The following is a 22,948-nucleotide window of genomic DNA, read 5'->3' on the forward strand; positions in this document are numbered from 1 at the left end:
CCTTAGAGGTTTCCCAGGAAATCCACTTCACATGTATGATCCCAAATGACCGTTCTTGTCTGCTACATTGTTCAGTACTGTCCTTTGATCAGCCAGGCCCACGATTATTTAATACAGTAGACTCCAAAGATACTTGCACTTAATTCAGTGTGGTTTTTCAAGGCTATCGCAGGAAATAATTGCCATATCAGTCACGCAAGCTTCTGCTGCCTTTTATAAAATTGTTGACATCAGTCAAGCATAGTCTGTGATATTGTAGACTGTAGGTGCCTTGAAGTACATCTCCACCGCCCGCAGCAGCAAGCCTCCCAGCCCGGAACGATAGACATGGGCTAGTGCTCTTAAAAACAGCTGTGTATGCAGCGCTCTGGAGTTGTGGCTGGAGCTTGGGCTGTACATTTTTAGAGCGCTAGCACTAGCGTGAGCCCTGCAACCCAAGTCTCTGGACCCAGGCTGGGAGGCTCGGGGCTGCCAGCTGTGTTAGACGTACAGTGGAACATTTCAGTGATGTCTGAATAAAAAAGGGATCTGGTGCCATCTAGGGACCGAATGAGAGACTGTTGGTGCCAGTGGGAACTGTGCACACAGGCTGGGGCCTGTCTGTGACTATATAGTGTCAGGTTTTCCAGTATGTTAATATTTAACATATAGCCTTATTTGGAGGCAGCATTGCCCACTAGATGGAGCACTGGATGGGGACTTCGGGAGACCTGGCTTCTTTTCCCAGCTCTGCCACTGGTCAGCTGAGTGACCTTCGGCAAGACACTTCACCACTGTGCTGCAGTGTCCCGAACTGCAGAATGAGGATAATGATGCCAACCTGCTTTGTAAAGTTCTTAATGATCTACTGATGAAAAGCCTGTATAAGAGCTGGATATTATTAGTAGTTAAACCATTATTTGGTGGTCTCCTTCCAGATCAAAGCTGCCTTCCTAAACAGGCATTTGAAGCTGATTTGAAAATTGAGAACCTGCAGCGGGGTTTTCCCCTTCAAAATCTGTTTTAAAAGAACATTATCTTACTAATATAGGGCTAGAATTGGGTAAGCTTTACTGCTGGGAGTCTCAGTAAGGCTGCTCATTTGAGTAAGAGCTCCTATGCATGAGTAAGCATTGCACAAATCTAGCCCATAGTACTGAAAGGGACAGGAAGTCGTTTCAGCCTCATGTCTGACTTACCTTAACATTTCCCACCAGCCTGTTATCATTTTAACAGTCCGCCACTGATGCAAATGTTTGTTAGCAGTGTCTGATGTGGCCTCCTTTAGGGGATGGTGCATTTGCAGGCTGGGTGGACTTTTCCCATCTCTAACCATGCTCCTGAAATAATAGTTAATAAATTAATAGGGAAAAACAAATCTATAAATCCACACACCCCTATTAAATTGAGAGCTGGGAACCAGCCACAGCTTATGTTGGTTCCACACCATGAAGAGAACATCACTTGTTGCTACAGAGCCACAGGAGAACTATTCCCATAATTAGTGACCCTGGGGCATAAGGCCAAGGGCGGTAGGTTCTCAACTCCCGTTGAGTTTCAGTGGGTGTTGGGTGCCAGATCCAGGTGCAGGGGAAGGAGTGCTAGAGGTGTGTTACCGATCTCTTTTGGAAACACAGGCGTATTTGAGCTCCCTTGGTGGGATTTGCTGTTTATTGTTCCCTTAGAAAGGAGATTTTCATGTGCAAATTTCACTTTTTTAGATTTCTAAAATGCTCACAAACTATAAGCATTTTTTTTGTGGCTAACCTTTTTTTTTTTTTTTTAAACCTAATTTGTTCCCCATCAGATCTCCCCCAGGGATCCCCTCAGATGGTACGAAGAGACATTGGCATATCCGTAACACACAGGTAAACACCAACACAGAATACAGCAGGCGCCGCAAATGAAATGGATGTTGCCGTAATCTGAACCGTGATGTTTTAGTGCAGTTTCTAGCTGACTCTCTGAGACAGAATTTTACAGTGCCTTGGGTGCCTCCTTTGGGAAGTTCAGCCTTGACTCTGCATTTCCTAGGTTGCTATTGGTTTTAACTCCAATGTCCTTAAACGGCATTACACATTAGAACTATTGATGGGTCTCTGGAACCTTCCCTTCCCTCTTACAAAGTTGTTCATTTGGGATCCTGCCAATGTCTTGCTTATTTGTATTGCTGTGGTGCCAGAGAGCCCCTGCCATGAACCACGACCCAGTCGTGCAAGGGGCTGTACAAACACAAAACAAAGACAGTCCCTGTCCCAAAGAGCTTGCAGACCAAAGGGAAGGTCTTGGTCTTAAAATGGGAGGAGCACATTAGCCCCTTCCCTGATTCCCTCCTCCCATGCCATGTTCCCTCCAAAAAAACCCCAACAACCAACCAAGAGGGAGTATGTTTAGCAGTAACTATTGTCCCATACAGGTTTTATGTATCTGTTTGGTCTGCTGTTCTGCTAGAAGGAAAAAAAAAAAAATCAATCATAAAGTAGGCTCTGATCCAGCAAATACCTACACACGTGCTTAACTTTAGCCCCCTGATTAGTTCCACTGACATCAGCATGGCTGTTCAGTCCTGATTCAGAACAGCACTTAAGCACGTGCATAAGAGGCTTATGTGCTTCTCCGTCTGAGCACCCATCATAAAGAAACAGCCCTATATCTGACCTGCTTTTAGGGAGTCTTTGGAGGAGAAACATTAGTGATGTGATTTTCCCCTCTGGGTTGAGTTCTGCACATGATTATTTGCTGTGACCCAGTTGGTTTTGGCTGAATGTCTGTATCCATAGGGCTATAGATCAACCAGCCTCAGGAGTTGTCAACCAGCAATTCCAGTTTGCAAAACTGCACTGAAAAATGGCAAAAATCTCCTGGGAGTTGGACACCAGCATGTGCGTGCGTGTGTGCATACTGGTTCTTCTTGACAAACAAGCCCTGTCCGCTCACCTGTGATTTGCTGGAGGCTGAAATTGACCCCAGTACAGATGGCCAGCACAAAACCTATGCTTGTCTTCTGCACAAAGATCACTTTCATTCCCTGAGCAGGTGCTGGCTTCCTTAAATTCCTTTTTATTTAAAAACAAAAACAACAAAAAAAGCCACTTCCATCAGTTTCCCTTTTATAAGAGGCTGCACTGTAAACTGGCTGTAGTCAAACAGTGGTGTTTCAGTTAAAGTTTGGTTTTCTGTTTAACTGGCCCCACTATAACACTTTTTCCCCCTTCTGCTCAGATTCTCTACGAAATCTTGGTTATCTCAGATGTGCCACGTGTGTCAGAAAAGCATGATGTTCGGCGTGAAGTGTAAGCACTGCAGGTGAGCACTGAATGCTGGTCCCTTACTGAAGGATGTTTCGTGTCGTTCGATTTATTATTGATCTCTGAGATGTATTTGCTTTGCTTCTTAGTTTAAGTTACAACTTCGGGCCCTGCATTGGGGTCCATCAACAAAGAGAGTGGTGGAGGGAGAGGAAACCTAACCCACTGACTAGAGTTGTGACTTGGGAGTCCCAGACACTACTCCATGCTCTGCCTCAGGCTTCCAACGTGACCTTGGTCAAGTCACTTAGTCTCTCTGTGCCTCAGTTCCCCATCTGTAAAGTGAGGCTGATAGCGCTGTCCTACTTCACATGGGTTTGTGAGGATAAATGCATTTTTAAAATGTAATCTGTTCAGATCCTACAGCAATGGAGCCATATAAATACCTCCTAGCAGCGCTACATCTGGGCACAGACCCTGGTGCACAATCAGATCACAGGGCAGCACTGGGGCCCTGCTAGTTTGCAGAACCTTTGAAATCAGCATGCAATGTGCCAGGGGAGGCCTAGACTCTGATTGTCTGTAATGAATTAGTTGCTATCTAATGTGTGTGTGTCTCTTTCTCTTTCACACAGATTAAAGTGTCATAACAAATGTACTAAAGAGGCCCCTGCTTGCAGAATATCTTTCCTTCCTAGTAAGTTTGCTCTGAGTCACAGCATTTTATCTTTCATCACTGATGTTATCGCAATGAGAATCAGTCTGAATAAACCCTTCTTTCTCTTTCTCCCTCCCCTTTCAGTAGCGAAAATAAGAAGGACGGAGTCTGTCCCTTCTGATATTAATAACCCTGTGGATAGACCTGCAGAGCCGCAGTTTGGAACCCTTCCAAAAGCACTAACGAAAAAGGTACTTGGTGAACAAAGGTTGTGATGCGTCTCTGCAATTGAATTGTGAGCCAGTCTGGGGAAGATGCAGCTGTCGCTGCGCTAGACGTGGTGCTGCATTATTTTTCGCACGTTTTGTTTTCGGCTACTCTGTGCAAAGAGTCTTGGTTTCAACGTGTGACATGTTCCACTGGTGAAATGTGGCTTCTGAGCTGCTCCAGCCCCTCTGCTGCTTCAAGGGGGGGATTGAAACCTAGAACCAAAGCAATTGAGTGGGAAAGAGCACGGGTCACAAATTTTCAGTCACAATGGTAGTTTGATGGAAAACTGGGTTTTTTGATCAAACCAATTGTTGTGAACAAGTCTGTTTCCTGCAGAAAACTGAGATTTTGTTGAAATAGCGAAGGCTCAGAAACCAAAAACTTCTCAATTTTCAACCAAAACCTGAAATATTTTGGTTCCAAATAGCATCTCCTGTGAATTGTCGCTTGGATGTCTTATGCTCCTACTTTCCTCCACATGCTGGGCTCTCTGGCCAGACTGCCTCTCCTTTGACGGACCGTGGCCAGGGGCTCCTATGACTCACCACTGCCCCTAACCAAGAGGGGTGAAAGTGGACCATTCTGGGAGCTGTAGTCTGGCCAGAGAGCCCAGCCCATAGAGGAGAATGGGAACCTCGGGTACCCAGATTATAACTCCCATGAGGCACTGAGATGCTATTTTATATTCAGATATTTCAGTTGTTGATATTTTTCTGAAGTCAACTTTCCAAGGAATAAAAACCTCTCTGCCATCCAGTTCTAAGGGAGAAGCTGTATTAGACCAGGCTGTCCAGTTCCACCCAGTGCAGGGTTGTTTCCTATTGTGAATTTCAGAGGGGTTCCCAGTTTGGGGGTTGTGACCTGTGGAGGATTGGGAGTAGGTGCCAGAATCATGACAAAGCTGCCCTTTCCATGGTGCTAAATGGGGGCAGGGTCCCAGCAAGCCCCCAGTGAAATGGGAGGGAAGGGGTAGTGTGAGAACTGCCGGTTTGAAGGCTCAAGCGATGAGTGCTTCCACCTCTGGGCAGGGAAATGACAAATGAGCTGGTGACCGTTACCTTGCCGTTTGCCCCATGCCCTGGCGTGACCACTGCATTTCTCATTCACAATTGGAACCGAGAGGGAGGCACCTTACAAACCAAACTGCACCGCACATTTGAGAAACTGACTTAGCAAATGTGCGCGCAATTGAACTGTGCGAAGAGGGTCGAGGATGTCTTGAACTGGGATGGGTTTGTAAGGCATAAAAGAACAATGGTTCCATGGGCGGGGAAGGGACTTGGATGTAGATGTATTTATTGCTTTGGTTTGTTTTGTCCCCCAACCAGAAGCAAAACAAAGATGCTCCAAAAATCCCAAGGGCCTAACTTTCAGTAGTGTTGAGCATCCACAGACTCCAATGGGATGTGCAGGTGCTCATAGCTTTTAAGAATCCATTCCCCCCCCCCACCCCCCCAAAAAAACAACAACACATCCCTGTCTGCTACCTACTAACAGGGTCTTGCTGTGTCTAGGTAGTTTTTGACTAGATTAGACTACAGGTAACAAATTCCTCCCGTTCACCTGAAGAGTGTGGTGGCCCCGCTCCCCTTTTTTGTTTTTCACTCTCTGTATAAAGAACTCCACTCTCTTAATTTTGGCTGCGATTCCTCAGAACACCACCTAGTGTCCGATCCTGCTTCGCCTGAAGTCATTGGGAGTTCTACCGCTGACTTGAGTGGGAGCAGCACTAAGGTCTTATGCTGAGATTTCAAAGCTGCTCAGGGGCTTTGGGTGCCACATTCCCATTAATGCTGAGACCATCTGCTGCTTTTCCAGTCTCCTGCCCATAAATCTCATGGGAAGAGCCTACTTCCTTGCTGTTTGCACACAGCAACAGTGATTTGCTGATCTGCTTTGGGGAAAGTTGGTGACCCATCAATAAGCGTCTCCCTTTCCTCAGCAAAAATCACCAAGTGGCTTTTGTTGCTTTTGCAGGATCATCCCCCAGCAATAAACCATCTAGACTCCAGCAGTAATCCATCTTCTACAACCTCCTCCACGCCATCTTCTCCAGCACCTTTCCAGTCTTCCAATCCTCCCAGCGCAACGACTCCCCCAAATCCCTCCCCCATGGGCCAGCGGGACTGCCGGTTTCACTTTCCAGGTAACTGATTTGTTTCAGGAGAACTGTGGAATGTCAGACTTCCCAACTTCCTGGGCAATGCCCTGGTGGCCAAGGGCATGGCCTATGTATTATCGTAACCCAGCAAGGACGTTCGTGCACAGCTCTGCCTGTGCAGAATAGCACTGCTTCTACTGCCTGAGGCTGTCTTGGCTAGGATACAGGCCTGTATCAAGCTGGCTTCTGCAGTGTGCTTGTTCCCATTTTGGGGTCCATAACTCCTGCTCTTAGGTATCAACCAGAACCTGGCCTGTTGTTTTACAAAGCGCTTCCAAGTCCTGCAGGGGTTCTATAAATGGAGGGGATTTCTGTCCTGGTTGGTCTTTGCATTGGGATGGAGGGTGGGCGCTCATCAGCGAATTGTGACCAGGCAGAGAACCAACTGCTGATAAAATAGCTTTTGGCCCAGTAATTTAGGGGGAAGACAGGAAATTGATTGCCATGTGGAAGACCCTCAGTGCTTTGCTTTCTTGACTTGTGCATTTGGTTTCTAGATGATATAAGGTATGGGCAACACTTCCCATGATCTGCAGCCATTTGATCCAGAGTAAGGGTCTACTCCCCCATAAACAGGCTGTTTCCCCCCCAGCAGGCATGTGTTTTTGACACAGAGTTCCACTTGGGGAGCAGGATCTACTCCCCTCTCCTCCCTTGCACAGGAAGTTCAGTCCCCACAGCCTGGCACAACTTCCAAGGTCAATGAAGACTCTGGGCCTTTGCATAGCCATTCTGCTGTACCTCGGGAGCTGTGCTGCCATTGGCAGACTCCCCCTCACATCTGTTCAGCAGCAGCTGCACTGGAGAGTCTGTGGAAATCCTGCCTCCAGCAGTGTTCACACCTGATCTGGTTTCTAATCGGAAGCATGCTTTGTTTCCATGGAGCAGCTGCTCCCTGGGTGTCCTCCCTTCTCCCCAAGAACTCTCCTATGGCCTGCTGGGTTCCTGGGAGAGTGACACATGTGCAAAGGTGTCACTCCCTCCACAATGCCCACCTATAACCAGACAGTCTGGTGTCCCCTCCACTGATGTGAAACTGTGGGAGAGAATTGGTATCTGCACTTGAGCTCCATTTTTATCTGCATCCTGGTTGCAGTAGGACAATCTCTAGGCAGCTTTGGTGGGAGAGGCAGAAAGCTCCTGGGAAGCCAAGCTTTGACTTTGAGATCAAAGAAGGAGAAAAGCTACCCTGACTTGCACAGCTTGTGCCTCTCTGCCTTGTTTCATGCTGTCTGAAATGTGTATGGTTTTAAAAGTTGTTGAAAGTAAAACTACCTACTCTGGAACAAAGTTCACTGAGAGAAGTTTACGTGTCTTCAGTGGTCTCATCTTTCCAAATTTCCCTCTTCTGAAAGAGCATATGAAAATTCAGTGACATTCTCCTCTGTTTATTCTTTGCACATTGGGTGTGTGTGTGTGTGTGACTTGAAATCATGAGCAACTTGATTGATGGAGTGGAAATAAAAACCAGGACAAAAACCTGCTTTGGTCATCCACGTTGTTCATTGAGTCCCCTCCTAGGAGGAATTTTGAAATGGCCGAGTCAGGCATCTGTGGTGGGAAGTGTTTGCATTACAGGAGTGTGTTACAAAACACACTCTGCAATGAGTAGCATGAAGCCAGGGGGACTTCTTGCATGAGTAAGGAATACAGACAAGAGCCAGGGTTGCACAGTCAGCAAACTTCTTTGCTGGGGTCAAATTTCATTTCTTCGGCTTGGAAATCTTACTTGGTGCTGTTAAAATAGCCGTTGTGTTTTTACTGTAGAGAGAGCTGCATTTTTCTGTCAAGTCTTTGATCCGTCAATGGAAGTTGCTGTTTTAAATGCAGTCTGTTGTGATAGCCAAGACATGAAATGGAGAAGAAGCAGGATTTGATTACACAAAACAGAAACCTATCTGTCAATTCACTGGAATAAAATTAGCAAAAAGAAATGTGAAGGGGCCAGATCCTCAGCTGGTGCAAGTTGGCAGAGCTCAATTGAAAACAAGGGAAGGGCAACGTGGCCTAGCAGACAGCCATAAGAACATAAGTCACTTCATCTCAGTTTCCCCATCTGTAAAATGGGGATAATGACACAACCTCCTTTTGTAAAGCACTTTGAGGTGTACTGATGACAAAAGCTATAGAAGGTTTAGTATTATCATTAGTGTGCCAATGTACACCAGCTGAGGGCCGAACCACTGTGTTCTTGGTCTCCCCATCTGGCCACATTCATGATCAGTAACTCAGCTTTCACCTGATTTGATTTCATCTGTCATCCTATTCAGTCTTCCAAACATGCATGTGCTGAAATCCACCCACTGATCTGGCTGGTAATTAATCTACTAATCTGTTGCTCAAACAATGAGTTGGGACTAATTCACTGAATGCGTATGGGGCATTTGCTGATGCTATCTCTTGACACACTTAACTTGTTTGTTTTATTATTTCCTGATGATTTTTGCTGTCCTTTTTTTATATATAAAGCTGCCTACTACATTCAGCATAGACAACAGTTTATCTTCCCAGGTGAGTTCATTGCTTTAATTCTGCTAACCAGCTTGTGCCGTTTCTGTCCAAACTAAACAATTTTTAAACCTCCTGCTTCTTTTTGAATGCTCCTGCTTTTTCAAAAAAAAAATAAAAAAAATTAAAGCTTTCTCTTGTGTCAACATAAACAGTAACACTAAGCCATTCTTTCCTAATGTGTTTCTTCTTTACATTTTAAAGTGACATGGATGACTTGTTTAGCTGCAACAGAGGAGAATCCCATCGCAAAAGTCTATATACCACATTGATATTCCTTTGAAAAATCTTCTCCATATTTTCAGAGGGCCTCATCCTCAGCTGGTGTAAATGGATGCATCTGAGGATCTGGACCATAGGGATTTAAGAACGATTTAGTTGGTTCAGGTCAGACACTTTGGCTTTCATAGCTATTGGTGTGGAGCTGATTTTTAAGGTTGGTTCGTCTAGAAGATGCAATAGTTGTTCTACTGCTACCATCAATAGAACCCATTTAAAAATTCACCTTGTTCCTTTTCGAGTCTTGTTTGGGTTTTTGTTTTCAAAATAGGGCCTTCATTAGGGAGTGTATTTTTGCAGGGTCTGCCCGTGTATGCAGTAGGTGTGGGGTGTGTGGGTGTAGTAGACTGAAGGAGGAAGTGCAGCAGTGACTGCGTGAACGTTCCCTAACCCCCAGCTCCCAACCTGTTGGTCACTAGAGTGGGCCCTTCCCTGAAGATCTCAGAATCTAAGTTTCATAGAATCCTAGAACCAGAGGGTTAGATCTAATCTAATCTAACCCCCTGCCAAGGTGCAAGATTTTAGACCTAACCAGTCCTGTTCCCTCTCTGTTCCTTAGCATGTGTCTGTCACACCCTGCGATTGCAGCTTGTGGACATACCTGAGCTAGCTAGCTCGGGTGACGGAACAGCGAAGCCGCAGCAGCACAGACTTTAGTGTGGGTTAGCTGCCCGAGTGATTACACAGGGTTCTAGGCCGGCTTGTACTGCCCACGCGGCCACAGTTTCACTGCTCCATTCCCTGAGCTAGCTAGATTAAAGCTAGCCTCGGATCTGTCCATACGAGCTGCAATCTGGAATCCACCTCTGTAAAGTGGCTAATAACAATGGTAGCTGCCTGTCTCGCAGAGATGTCTGTAAACCACTTAGAGGGCCTTGAATGGAAGGCAAAATATTTTTGACTGAAGAATAAGATACTAATCTAATCAATAGTTACAGCGTCCTATTTCTACAACTGGTGCTCTGCATAGGAGGTTTGTTTGTTTTTGGTTTGTTTTGTTTTTTAATCCAGTTTAAATTCAGATTAACTGAGAGAGTCAGGCTTGGGTAATAGCTTGTGGGGTTGCTATAGAAAATGGGTGACTTAAGCCAAACTCACACTGGGTGGTGCTGATGAGCCACATGGGTAAAGCAATCAATTGTATATTTCATCATGAGCATTGTTAGAAATGTGAACTTTAGAAGCCGTATGAAATTCTGTGCCTGAAGCTGGCTTCAATTCTGCAAGCAGATGCACAAGTGCTTAACTTTAAGCACTTGACTAGTACTTTTGACTGCTTACAGTTAAGCACATCCGGGTACATTTTTGCAGGATTAAGTTAGCAGATGAATTGAATAATTCACAAAATGTTATCGGTGGTAATTGAACAGGAAAATAATCCGATTAAATCAACGTGAAGGCCCATAATTTAGCACTATGCTGGTTGTTCATCGTTTGCTTAGTGTGTAGAAATGTCAGTGTGTAATATACCTGCCTATGTATTTCCTGGATGAGACATAAATCCACAGTAATACACTGTAGTGATTAAGTGTGAAATACGTGTATGACATTGCAGATTTTTTTAATTTTCTTTTATTTATTTATTTTTTAGAAATCCCCAGCCCCCCACAAGTAATACAGCCGCCTGAAACAGCTGAAGACACTAAGTAAGCATTATGTTTCTTTATCCTTTTTGTTCACTTCATAGCTAACTGAAAAGTTAACATTTTTGTTGAGTGGTTAGAGAAGAGGGCCAGTAGGCAGGACTTCTGGGTTCCATTCTGAACTCTGCCATCAATTCATTGTGCAGCTTTGGGGAAAGCACTTAACCTCTCTTTACCAATCTTGTAAAATGGGCATGATGCTTATCTCACCCCAGGAGTATTGTGGGGCTTAACTAATGTTAATACAGCACTTGGATGAAAGGCTCCCTTAATGTGCAAAGCTTTTTTGTTTTTAATCATTAGAAATGGTCAGAAAATGCGAGGAGAGGTTCCCCACAGAAAACTTTTTTTAAAAAATCAATTTTTCATCTAAATTTTCCACAGAGAATTTGGGGTTTACTGAAAAATGTTGGCCAAAAACTAAATTATTTGTTTGTGGCTGAAATATTTCTGTTTACAGGCATTTGGGGTTTTTTGTTTGTATTTTTGTTAACAGCAAAAAAAATTGTTAACAGAAAAACCAACTTTCTATCAAACAGTTTCAACATAATATTTTTGGCTAGTCTTATCAGTCATTATTATTATTATTATTATTATTATTATTATTATTATTATTATTATTATTATTCCCCAGTAATCTTCTAAGCCCGTGAGCATTAGAAAATGACATTTGCCAAATAACGTAATTACGGTGCTTGTGGGTTGCGTTGTCTAGTGGCCTCTGCTCGCCACGCCTCTACTCTTTCCCCTGGGCCCCCATCACGCCCCATGGTTCTGTCTTTTGATGGCAGTTGACGCAATCCTCCGGTCAGGTCACCAATCCCTCTTCTCTCTCCGCAGGGAAGATATGGGGTCTGCCTATTGATCCCTGCGGGTGTGCAATCCCAACCAGGGGTTTCCAAAACTCATCACCCTTTCCTTCCTCCCTCCAAGGGGGAGTCTAGCAGTGAGGCTTTTCATGCCCTTCTGAATGAGGGGGATTGGTAGAGGGGAGCCCAGGTCCTCCCACTCCACTGGGTTCCCGCCCAGGACCCTGTAAGAGGTACCAATGTCCAGCACCCAACTCAACCTCAAGGGTTGCCTTACGGCTGCCTCGCTGGGCTGCTTCCTCCCACCCATGCTCTTGCCGAAGTCTTATTGTTTGTCTCACAGTAGTAAAGGAAAAGATGATAATTGAACCATCAGCTCAGTTTTTTTCCCCCTCCAGTAGAAGGTTTCTGCAGCACCCTTCTCCAGGGGGCTCTCAAGGTGGGTCTCTCTCTCCCTGCCCTCTCAGGTGCCTTCTGAGATACCTGGGGTCAACCTCCAGCTGAAACCAGCTCTGCAGGTGTGGCTGGGTGGGAGTCTCCTGTGTCCAGAGTTGCTCCTTCCCTTCAGTTCCGGTGTGGGTTTTATATACCCCATCACAGCTAATTAAATTGAAAGGTTAACAAACTGGTGACTCGTGGGAAGTGGGGTGAGCTGGAATGGAACCTTTAAGGATCTGATCCAAAATTCAGTGTTTTTTCTTTCCAGCCCTCTCTTGGGCTTTTCATGTGCTGCATTGGGTGTTTGGTTTTTTTTGGCCTGTGACCCAGTTCCCAGTACTGTTTATTATATTAGCTGATGCAGCCACTTATCATTCCAAAGCATTAATGATCTGTGACTGCCTAGAGTAAAACACCTAATGGGCAGAGTTACTGATGGCTGTTTGAAGCTGCAGTTGCTGGCGCTTGTGGGGCTTCATATGAAAAGGGAAGATGTGGCTTCCTGGGGGCATACAAGGGACAAGTTCAGAAGAGCAGCCTTAAAGGGATTAAATGTAGCATTTGAATTCTAATGACCTACAAATTTACGCAGGTTGGTCTACATGGATGGAAGGACCTTACATTTTAGGTAGGCAACTAGAAACCTGGATCAGAGACCCTGGTCAATAAAACTAATCCTAGAATAGTTTATAGAATAGGGGGGAGGGATAGCTCAGTGGTTTGAGCATTGGCCTGCTAAACCCAAGGTTGTGAGTTTAATCCTTGAGGGGGCCACTTAGGGATCTGGGGCAAAATCAGTACTTGGTCCTGCTAGTGAAGGCAGGGGGCTGGACTCGACCTTTCAAAGTCCCTTCCAGTTCTAGGAGATAGGTATATCTCAATATATTATTATTATTTGTTACTTTTTAATAATCTCTTACTGCTCCAGTAGAATTACACCTCAGCTGAATTCAGCATATCGCTTGTTACCCTTTGCACCACTGAAATGTGGCAACAGGAAGCAGATGCAGGAACTCCATGAAGCTAGTTGAATCAAGTGAATATCCTGTCTTGCCCCTTGGCTGCCTGGATGAACTCGCCAACAGTTCATGTACACAATCCTCAACAAATCTTGAGGCTTCTTTTTAAAAGCCTTCTGTGCCTCTAACCTCTCCTGGTTGTGCAGCTGCAGCTGGTCAATGTACCTTTTGGGTGCCCCGGGGAGATCAGATAAGTTCAGTGAAATGGACCTTGCTGGGTTTTAGGATTTACAGAGCATGGCATGTCCGACTCTAAGCATCCTTTGGGATCTGGATTGTAAAGATCACCGCCTTTGGGCGGCTCACTGTTCATAGTCTTTGGGAGCGCTTAACATGATAGCCAATACTCCATATTGCTCTGTCAATGTAGGTTCATCTGCACTGAGAACATTAGGTTGCCGGGCACAGCAGTAGCCAGTAATGGTGCCTCTGTACTGCTGCTAAACTGTTGACCATGTCATGAAAACCTATTCAAACCCTACCTGCCTTCAGCTATCACTGCGGCTACTACATGTCCAGATGCTTCCTTGCTGGTTGTTGCTGTAGCAATGGGCCCTTCTCCTTCTAGTGGAGACAAGGCCTTAGTGATGTTTCAGTTGCACCTCTGAAGTAGTCTTCTGAAGTTCCCTGTCTGCTAACTGGAGAATAAAGAGCCCTCCTCTGATGTGGTACGTTAGTAGATACACTCTGGTTCTCGTCTCAACTCTGTTGGTGGCACTGAAAATCTAAGCAGCAGCCCAGCTTCCTAGCCTGAGTCCATGTGTCGTCATATTTTCATTGTAAACCCATTTTGTCTTGATAGTGCTGATGAACAGCTGGACACAGAGGGGGTTGAAGAACCTGATGCAGAGGTAGGCTTGTGGGTGAAATGGATCACCTTTCTTTGTCCGTGCTCATACGCAGTCACAAAGGCTGTATTAAAGCTAAATAGCAGTGCCGTGGTCTTCAAGATATGACTACTGAAATCAGCATTGCTTTACTGTGTAATGAAATAGAGGTCTGTGCTACAAAATATCTCCTTTTAGTAACCCACTGTTCATGCCACATGCGGCTCTTTAGATGTTAATATGCGGCTCCTTGTATAGGCACCGACTCCGGGGCTGGAGCTACAGGCGCCAACTTTCCAGTGTGCCGGGGGGTGCTCACTGCTCAACCCCTGGCTCTGCCACAGGCCCACTCCACGCCTTCCCACCCCCTCCCCTGAGTCTGCCATGCCCTTGCTCCTCCCCCCCTCCCCCCCCCCCCAGCCTCCTGCATGCCACGAAACAGGTGATTGGGAGGTGTTAAGAGGGCGCAGGAGGCACTGATTGGCGGGGCTGCCGGTGGGTGGGAGGAGCTGGGAGCCGGGCAGGGGGAGCTGATGGGGGGGGGGGGGGCTGCTGATGTATTACTATGGCTCTTTGGCAATGTACATTGGTAAATTCTGGCTCCTGCTCAGGCTCAGGTTGGCCACCCCTGCTATGAACAGTCAGATTAGCTCATGGTTCCAATCCAGCAAAGCACATGCTTAACTTTAAGCAAGAGAGTAGTCCCATAGACTTCACTGGGACGGCTCCTCTGCTTAAACACATGCTTAAGTGCTTTGCTGGATCGGGAAGTAAAAGTGGATTGCTGTAGGGCTGGGCGAACCAGTTTTGTTACGGGCTTTAATCCAGTGACCATGATCTTCAATGAGAGTTCTTCAATTGACTTCACTGGGCTTTTAGATCTGGCCCAAAATGAGAATCTCGCTTCAAATTCACATGGAACCTGGTCTTGACGTTTTTGAAAATCGTCTTTTCATTTTCATTTGCAGAATTCGGGTCAAATCCTGAGAGGTGCTGAGCACCTACAACTCCCGCAAAAGTCCATGTTTAGTTCCAAGTGCTCAGCACCACATGGGCTCGAGCCCTCTAGCTCCAGCCAGAAGTGGGGAGATGCCATGAGAGAGGTTGTTCTCGCAGCCTTCCCAGCTGCACTTTACAGCTTTGGGAGGTTAAGATCAGCCTCTAGATTTCTGGGTACTTAGGTCAAACCCACAAGCTGAACCCTTTGAGGTTCTCCCATCATTAATCAGCTTTGGGGTTTATGTCGGCGGGAGGAATACAAATCCAGATTGGGCTAAGGGGTCAGTGACTAGCCACCAGGTGGGACTCTAGTGTAACTGTTATTGTCCTCCCCACCCACCCCCCTTTCTGATTCGCAAACAGGTGGAGGAGCAAGAGCCGAATAAATCGGAACCGGAGGACGATGAGGACGAGTTAGACGACTTGCCCAGCAAACGGCCGCACTGGAAAGGGATGATCTCCCGCAAGGCCAGCCAGACCAGCGTCTACTTGCAGGAGTGGGACATTCCCTTTGAACAGATTGAGCTGGGGGAGCTCATTGGCCAAGGGCGATGGGGGAAGGTTTACCGGGGGAAATGGCACGGAGAGGTGGCAATCAGGCTGTTGGAGATCGATGGGAACAATCAGGACCATCTCAAGCTCTTTAAGAAGGAGGTGATGAATTACAGGCAGACCCGACACGAGAACGTGGTGCTCTTCATGGGGGCGTGCATGCACCCCCCTCATTTAGCCATTATTACCAGGTGAGGACATAGAATTTCACTGCTATGATTTTCATAGGGCTCTTATTACATCTGCTTTCTGATCCACAATGGGTAAGGCTCTGGGTTGGGAGCAATGGAGACCAATGTCACCTCTCCACAGACAGGTAAAGCAAGAGCAGTAGTAGCATATGGTTCCAGCACCCTGCCCTGCCAAAGTGACTCCTCCATGCGTGGGAAGGACTAGGGGTTGTCCAACCTTGAAGCCTAGTCACTCTTTGATGTCTCCGCTGGCCGAAAGGTGTAGAGTGCAAAGTACTATTTAAAGCAGGTCAGGCTACCACAGTCTGGCCTTTTGCGTTTGGAAAAGAAGTGTGTAATTAATATTTTCTCCCATCCAGGGAGCACATTCTTGAAAACGGAGAAATGTTCTAAGAGTCAGTACATGGACCTGATCTGTTTACAAAATGCTGTCTCATGAGCTGTCCTTTTCGTTCTGCTTCTAACCAAATGTAGGGAAGACTTCGCAAAGCAGGAAACAGAAAAAGAAGTTCCCTTTCTCTTCCTCCCATGGTTTTTAGCGATTTGTGTACAGTACATGCTTAGTTTAGGCCTGGTTTTCATTTACACTGCTCCAGAAGTTGCAAAGAGGCCCGAAAGTGAGTGTAAATGCTCACTTCAAGGCACTGCCAAAGTAGTGTAAAAGGGGCCTATTGTAAATGGGGGTCAGGCCCATTTATATTTTCTAGACACTGTCTTTTGTTATAAAACCCTGCCATCATCATCATATGAAACTGACAGATCGAGAACTTTCAAGTCTAGATGTATTTTTTCCCCCAAGGGAAGGACGGGTAAATGTTTAGGAACTTGCATTTTTCACCACATTGTCTCCTCTTTCTCTCCCTCCCTTCCCCATTCTCCTCCCCTCTTTTTGTAGCTTTTGCAAAGGAAGGACGCTTCATTCATTTGTAAGGGATCCCAAGGTATCTTTGGATATTAACAAAACCAGGCAGATAGCTCAAGAAATCCTTAAGGTAAGAGAGAGAACAGTGGGCGAATGGAAGAGGTGGTTGGTTGCAGAATAAAAACTTTCTGGTGGCTTTTGAGCTGGGCAATATATTTGCAGTGACATTCCAAATCCTATGGAAGGCAGGAAGTCAAAACCCTGGATCAGGTTTGTCCAGAACTTCGCTGATGCCTGCAAACCATTCGAGTAAAGCTTGTAGCTGATTGCTCTGTCTTAAGCCTTGTCTACATTTAGGGTTTGCTTTGATTTCAGACACCAGTGTAACTTCATCAGTGCAAGCTGCTATTTGACTGATGGGGGCAGATACTCAGCTAGTGTAAATGGTCACAGCTCCATTGAAGCTCATTGCCATCAATGAAGCTATGTCAATTTACCCCAAACGAGGGTCTGCCCCATGGGGCTTATCCCTCTTTTGAAATCCGGGCAAGTAGCACCATTGCAAATTGCAGCCAATAGCACCTTACCCTGACTCCACTACATGCTTGCAGAAGGCAGCTACACCAGTGGTTGTAACTGAGGCGAATCGCCAGCATGGATGAAGTCTATGATAAGAATTCTGCTATAGTAAGAGGAAGAAACTCTTTGAATGTCCAGGCGCTGCCTCATTAGTCATGCAAGAGACACCACCATGATGCTAATGTATAAGAAATGATCATACCCATGGATAACCCTGCTCTGGTATTACTTTAAATACAGTGCTGTGTTGAAGTTCTCGCTACAGACCTCTCTCTCCTCTACTGATACGTTTCTTGGCTTATCTGGGCTTTTCCATGCTGCCGAAAGCTGGGCTAATCTCACTTCCTGCTTCTCATGAGATAATAATTACAAGGCATGCCAAATGCAAGACTCTTTGGCTTTCTCTGTCATATAATCTGTTCCTTGGGGCTGCTTGAGTTTACGGTCTGCTTTACTCCAAATGCAGATTCACAATAATGACTTTCCTCTTGGGCAGAAGATTCTTCCAGTTGACCAGGAAACTCCCAGTGTTGATGGATTTTGTGAGGGGTTTTTATAGGACCATGCATGGGGCTGTAACTCAGGCAGCCTCTTTCTATTCCTGACTCTGCCCCCAGGTTGCCGTGTGACCTTGGGCAAGTTACTCATTAACTTCCTTGACTTGGCTCTGATGAAAGCTTTTGAAATGCAGCCAAATGTACTGTACTGCAGGGGTGGCTGGCTCAGCTTTCTAGAATTCTGATCCGTGGGCTGGGGGATAAACTTGGGGCTATAGACTCGCTTCCCTCAATCCACATTGGATCTCCTGCTGGTTTCAATGGGAGGCTGGCACAAAGATCATGGCTTAGTATATAAGCACCTAAGCTCTTGTTAAATAATAATGATATTGACTGTCCCATTCAGTATCACTCAATGGGGAAAATGTGCTCAGCTTTAACGACTGCTATTTCTGCCCTCTTCTTTTGCTTTCTTCCCCATCCTACTTTGTTTCTCTCCCCCTTCTCTGCCTGCACCTCTCCTCCTTTCTCTCTTCTGCATCTTCTAGCCCAAGTCTCTCTGTCTCTCTGTCTCTCTGTCTCTCCTTTCCTTTCCTTTCCTTTCCTTTCCTTTCCTTTCCTCCCCTCCCCTCCCCTCCCCTCCCCTCCCCTCCCCCCCGGCTTCACTCCACCTGCTTTCCCATCCCATCTGCTAAAATGGTCAGCAGCAATAGGGTTCATATTGACATGTAAAGTGTCTGTTAGGTTTAGGTCTCAACACCCCAGTGGCCTGGGAGTTCACACCTCTCAGAGCAGTTGTTTCCGGCAGTCTGTCTGCGGTCTCGGGGCCTTGTCTACACTCGATTTGATTTTGAACTCTCCCACCCTTGCACTTAACTTCTGCAGAGTCTGCATGGCGGGCCATATAGGGTGCGTGCAGGCAGCAGGTGGCAGCGATCCTCCGAGCCTGGGTCTACAGACTTGGGTTCACGAGGCTGATGCTACTACACTGAAACTAGCGGTGTACACAGCGCTTTTTACCTTGCGTCCCGGGCTGGAGCTCACGGTCTGAAGTCTAGCGAGGGGTGTAGCGTCTTCACAGCTATTTTTAGTGCCGTAGCGCAAGCCCACATCTGTCAACCCAGGCTCAGAGGCTCACTGCAAAGACGTACCCAGTGATGCATCAAGTGGACTGGGGCTGCAGGCTGGGCATTTGACGCTCCTCCTGTTCTGCTGCTGCTGAAGCCCAAGAGGAAAGTACTGTTCTGTTTCCTAATGTGCTAGGTATGCTTGCTTTGTCACGGCTAGTGTCGGCCTGAGCTTGGGAAGGCAGCTCACTGGCAGCCAATTGCTGACAGAAGCTGGATAACGCATGCACGTAGGCAGATGTCCCTGGCAGTAAATGAGCCAGATGCTTTTTCCACAGCACACGGCAGGCGGTGCTACATTGTGGGCTTAGAGGCTGCATAGCTGGAGAGGGAAGTTTCAGTCTCTGTGCTGTAGCAACCCAGCAATCTGTTACGACAGGAACTCTGGTCCATGGGCAGGAACGTGGATTGGTATTAGGTACTCAAAATAAATGATGAGGCTGCAGGTACTAGAAATCTACTCCCTTCCCATCCCTGTCCCTCCTCTTCCCCCACTAACCTGCTGATCTGCATCCTTTCCCCCTCCCCCTGTAGGGTACCGAGATTGTCAAAGCAGAGAACAAGAAGCCCCAACAGGGCTGTGTTGGGACGGGGAAGGGGGTCTGGGAGCTGGGGAGTGCATTAGCCTGAGACTCGGAAGACAGGTTCAATTCCCTGCTCTCCCGCAGACTTCCTGTAAGTCACGCAGGCTCCCTAAGCCTCCCATCTGGAAACTGGCAAAAATAGATCACGGGGTGGAGGGAGGATAAATCTGTTAAAAGAATGTCACACACAACCAGGTCCTATGGAAATGTAGGGTTACAGCCAAGTGTATCAATCTTTTCCAGGGCATGGGGTATCTTCATGCAAAGGGGATTGTGCATAAAGATTTGAAGTCCAAGAATGTTTTCTATGACAATGGCAAAGTGGTGATCACAGACTTTGGACTATTCGGAATTTCGGGTGTGGTTCAGGAGGGAAGGTAAGTTAACCCTTAACGTCTCTAGTCCATTTCTGAAACAAGAAATAGTGACCAAGTAGACAAGGGGCCGGATTCTGATCTCCATTACACCGCTGTAAATCAGGAGAAATGATATAGACACCTAACTTTAGACACCCAGGTTTGAAAAGTGGTGTGTGTATGTATGTGTCTAACTGTCTGTCCTGCTAAGGCACTTTGGCAGAATAAAGGGGTCTTAAAGCAGGAGGAAATTGGCCCCCGCACAGACATCCTTCCAGCATCGTTTAGTGCTGACATAATTGCTCGGTACCAACTGTGCCCCTAGCCCTCTGTGTTAGAGGCAAGAGGGTGTGTGTGTTGTCAGAATTCATTACACTACAGCCCTCCTCTGCTTCCCAGGGTCTATGGGGGACCATGGGAATTAGTATAAGATAGAGCAGCCTCCAGGTTGCTCTAAATTACATCAGGGGCTGAGCAGACCCCTGCACAGCCTCAGAACATGAGCAAGTGCCGGAATGGAGCCACTGAGAATTAGGCCCAGTATATTTATATGGTAAAAAATAAAACTTAGAGAAGAAATGTACAGAGTAAAAGACTTTCCATCAAGGGTTCCTGCAGCTAGCTCTGTGCTGTGCTCAAGGGCATGTAAAAGGGGTTAGCTAATCTCACTTCCTCCTTGAACTCAGGCGTGAAAATGAACTGAAACTGCCCCATGACTGGCTGTGCTATCTGGCCCCTGAAATTGTTCGTGAGATGTCTCCTGGGAAAGACGAAGACAAGCTGCCCTTCTCCAAGGCTGCAGACGTCTATGCTTTCGGGTAAGAATGTGAATCATTGGTAGAGTGTAGGGATGCGTGAACCCGCTAAATGATGGCCTGATCCAAAGCAAAGGGAAAGAACCACATTCATTGGAATGGGCTTTGGATCCGGCCTCAAGCACAGAGACCTGAATAATGGTGGGTTTCAGAGTAGCAGCCGTGTTAGTCTGTATCCGCAAAAAGAACAGGAGTACTTGTGGCACCTTAGAGACTAACACATTTATTAGAGCATAAGCTTTCGTGGGCTGTAGCCCACGAAAGCTTATGCTCTAATAAATGTGTTAGTCTCTAAGGTGCCACAAGTACTCCTGTTCTTTGTGTGAATAATGGTGGGGTTTTCTTCTGTGCTGTTCAAACCCTTGCTGCAAAAGATGTAAGCCAGCAGACTTTTTATCAGAGAGGAAGAATTGCCTTGTGGTTAAGGCACAGGACGGGGAGGCAGGAGTTACGTGTTTTATTCCTCTATGATATTGGTCATATCCCATAACTGATCAGTGCCCGAGTGGCCCCATCTGTAAAACAGGGATGTCGGTACTCTGTCTTCCTCACAGGGATGTTGTGAGGCTTAATTCATTTACTGGTGTTTCAGGACGGTTTGGTATGAGCTCCAAGCAAGAGAGTGGCCTTTCAAGAGCCAGCCAGCTGAAGCACTCATCTGGCAGATCGGAAGCGGAGAAGGAGTGAAGCATGTCCTTGCTACAGTTAGTGTAGGGAAAGAAGTCAGCGTAAGTTGAAATCCTTTCAAAGAGCCAATGATCAGAGCTTCTGTAGCAGGTCTGGAGAGGAGGGGGGAGCTTAAAGGTATATGTACTTGAAGCATCAATCAAAATTATGAAGGAAAAGGAAAAAACACACCCTAAAAATCAATAGTACCTTACCAGCTATTTTGCCCCAATTGAGATACGTACACACTTAGGTACCACGTGGCATTCTGGCCCAGTCATGGACCAGAGCTTCACTGCGCTAGGTGCTGTACAAACACAGAACAAAAAAAAGGTGCCTGCCTCAAAGAGCTTTACAAACTAGCTGCCGTTCTCATGGTGAAAGGCGTTCCCTTGCCCCAAACGCTGAACAGAGAAGGAACTGGGTGCTTAGCTCATTGGGTGAAATCCTGGCCTCCATAAAGTCAATGGCAAAACTCCCTTTTATTTTGGTGGGGTCAGGATTCCCATTTTCTGTAGATTTATACTCCCAGAATTATCCCCAGACTGTTCCACTTGGAGGAGATAGTGTCAGATAGCACAGCTTTTGTATCCGCTTACATTTACCTCTCACCGTAAGAGCCGTGGATGTCCCCCTGGAACCTCTGTGGTTTGCTACCGAGGAGAGAGGTGGCTGCATGGGTGTCAGGCTCAGCACATGCTGGATCAGAATCCTGTGCCAGCTCCTCCTAGGACAGTGCAGTTGGGATTTCCCAAGGAGCCAGGGGAGAAGGGACAGCACAGTCACTGGGCTGGGATTTCTTTGGTCCTGTGGCTGCAGCCCTTGTTCAAGTCCAGGGGCTGGAGCTCTTTTTGTGGAGAACCTGCAGGGTTGCTCTGTACGCTGCCCACAAGCTGGAGTAGGCCTCCATGTAGTTTCTCACACACCAATCCTTCGTTCAGGGACTGGACACGTGTGTATTGGGGAGGTGGGTGGATGAATTTCACTCGTCTTGTAGAAATCCACAAGCTCTGGATTGTTTAGGCTGTTGGCGGGATTGTTTGAAGCATGTCCCCTTGTCCTGAATAAATGATGTGGAATAAAGAGCAAAGTCAAGATTTTCAAGTGACTGGTGGCTTTTTTGGGCACTCAACTTGAGAGACTCCAATTTTCAGAAGCAGCTGAGCACCTGCTGTCTGAAAATCAGGCCCCTTCAAAGTGTCACAAAAGTTGGGTGCCCCAAAACAGAAGCATCCAGAATCCCTAGTCATTTGGCCCCTGTCACTGGCCTCATGAACGAAACAGGATGATAATGACACCCCCCCCCCCTCCCCCCAAATGTCCTTCTCAGGAAATCCTCTCAGCATGTTGGTCTTTAGACCTCAGCGAGAGACCCAGCTTTACTCTCCTCGTGGATATGCTTGAAAAACTGCCAAAACTGAACAGACGGCTGTCGCATCCTGGACACTTCTGGAAATCTGCAGAGTGAGTATCTCCTACCCACTTCCATGGGAGTGGGGTTGGACTTATAGAATGTACTATTTTTTTCTCTCTTCTGTATAATGCTGTAATAACTGGGTTATATTTATTTGATATTCACTAACTTAAAGAACACTTAACCCCTTCCCCAGCATAAAATGATTGATTCCACTTTTTAAAATGTCTTTATTGATTCTCTTTCCCCCCCCCCCCCCCCCGAAAATGCAGACTCAAACATTATTCCTACTTTAAAAGGAAGAGTAAATCCATTGTCAGTTATTCACCCTTGGTTTTAAATCTGCTTCTGAGGCAGAAAGTCCATCGGGGTTGGTGGAAAGTGGCAGAAACAACCGTGTAATGCTTGTGGGAGGGGCCATCTTGGCCTCAAGATTGGGTGGTAGTGGCTGGAAAGGGCGCATGGCA

The 22,948-nt window shown here is 46.5% G+C and overlaps 1 protein-coding gene across 1 annotated transcript in view; it reads left to right on the top strand.

Moving 5' to 3' along the window:
- The window catches only part of KSR1 (kinase suppressor of ras 1), a 60,046-nt gene that overhangs the window by 30,089 nt on the left and 7,009 nt on the right, over positions 1-22,948 (top strand). Inside the window, exons 5-18 of the mRNA XM_065418299.1 lie at positions 1,787-1,847; positions 3,202-3,285; positions 3,863-3,924; positions 4,030-4,136; positions 6,133-6,301; positions 8,786-8,827; positions 10,695-10,749; positions 13,815-13,863; positions 15,202-15,581; positions 16,477-16,573; positions 19,474-19,607; positions 20,273-20,404; positions 20,994-21,129; positions 22,398-22,531. Of these exons, the coding sequence (XP_065274371.1) occupies positions 1,787-1,847; positions 3,202-3,285; positions 3,863-3,924; positions 4,030-4,136; positions 6,133-6,301; positions 8,786-8,827; positions 10,695-10,749; positions 13,815-13,863; positions 15,202-15,581; positions 16,477-16,573; positions 19,474-19,607; positions 20,273-20,404; positions 20,994-21,129; positions 22,398-22,531 (1,642 nt within the window). The remainder of the gene's footprint in view (positions 1-1,786; positions 1,848-3,201; positions 3,286-3,862; positions 3,925-4,029; positions 4,137-6,132; positions 6,302-8,785; positions 8,828-10,694; positions 10,750-13,814; positions 13,864-15,201; positions 15,582-16,476; positions 16,574-19,473; positions 19,608-20,272; positions 20,405-20,993; positions 21,130-22,397; positions 22,532-22,948) is intronic.

The sequence above is a fragment of the Emys orbicularis genome, chromosome 17 (assembly GCF_028017835.1).
Source record: "Emys orbicularis isolate rEmyOrb1 chromosome 17, rEmyOrb1.hap1, whole genome shotgun sequence".
NCBI lineage: Eukaryota > Metazoa > Chordata > Testudines > Emydidae > Emys > Emys orbicularis.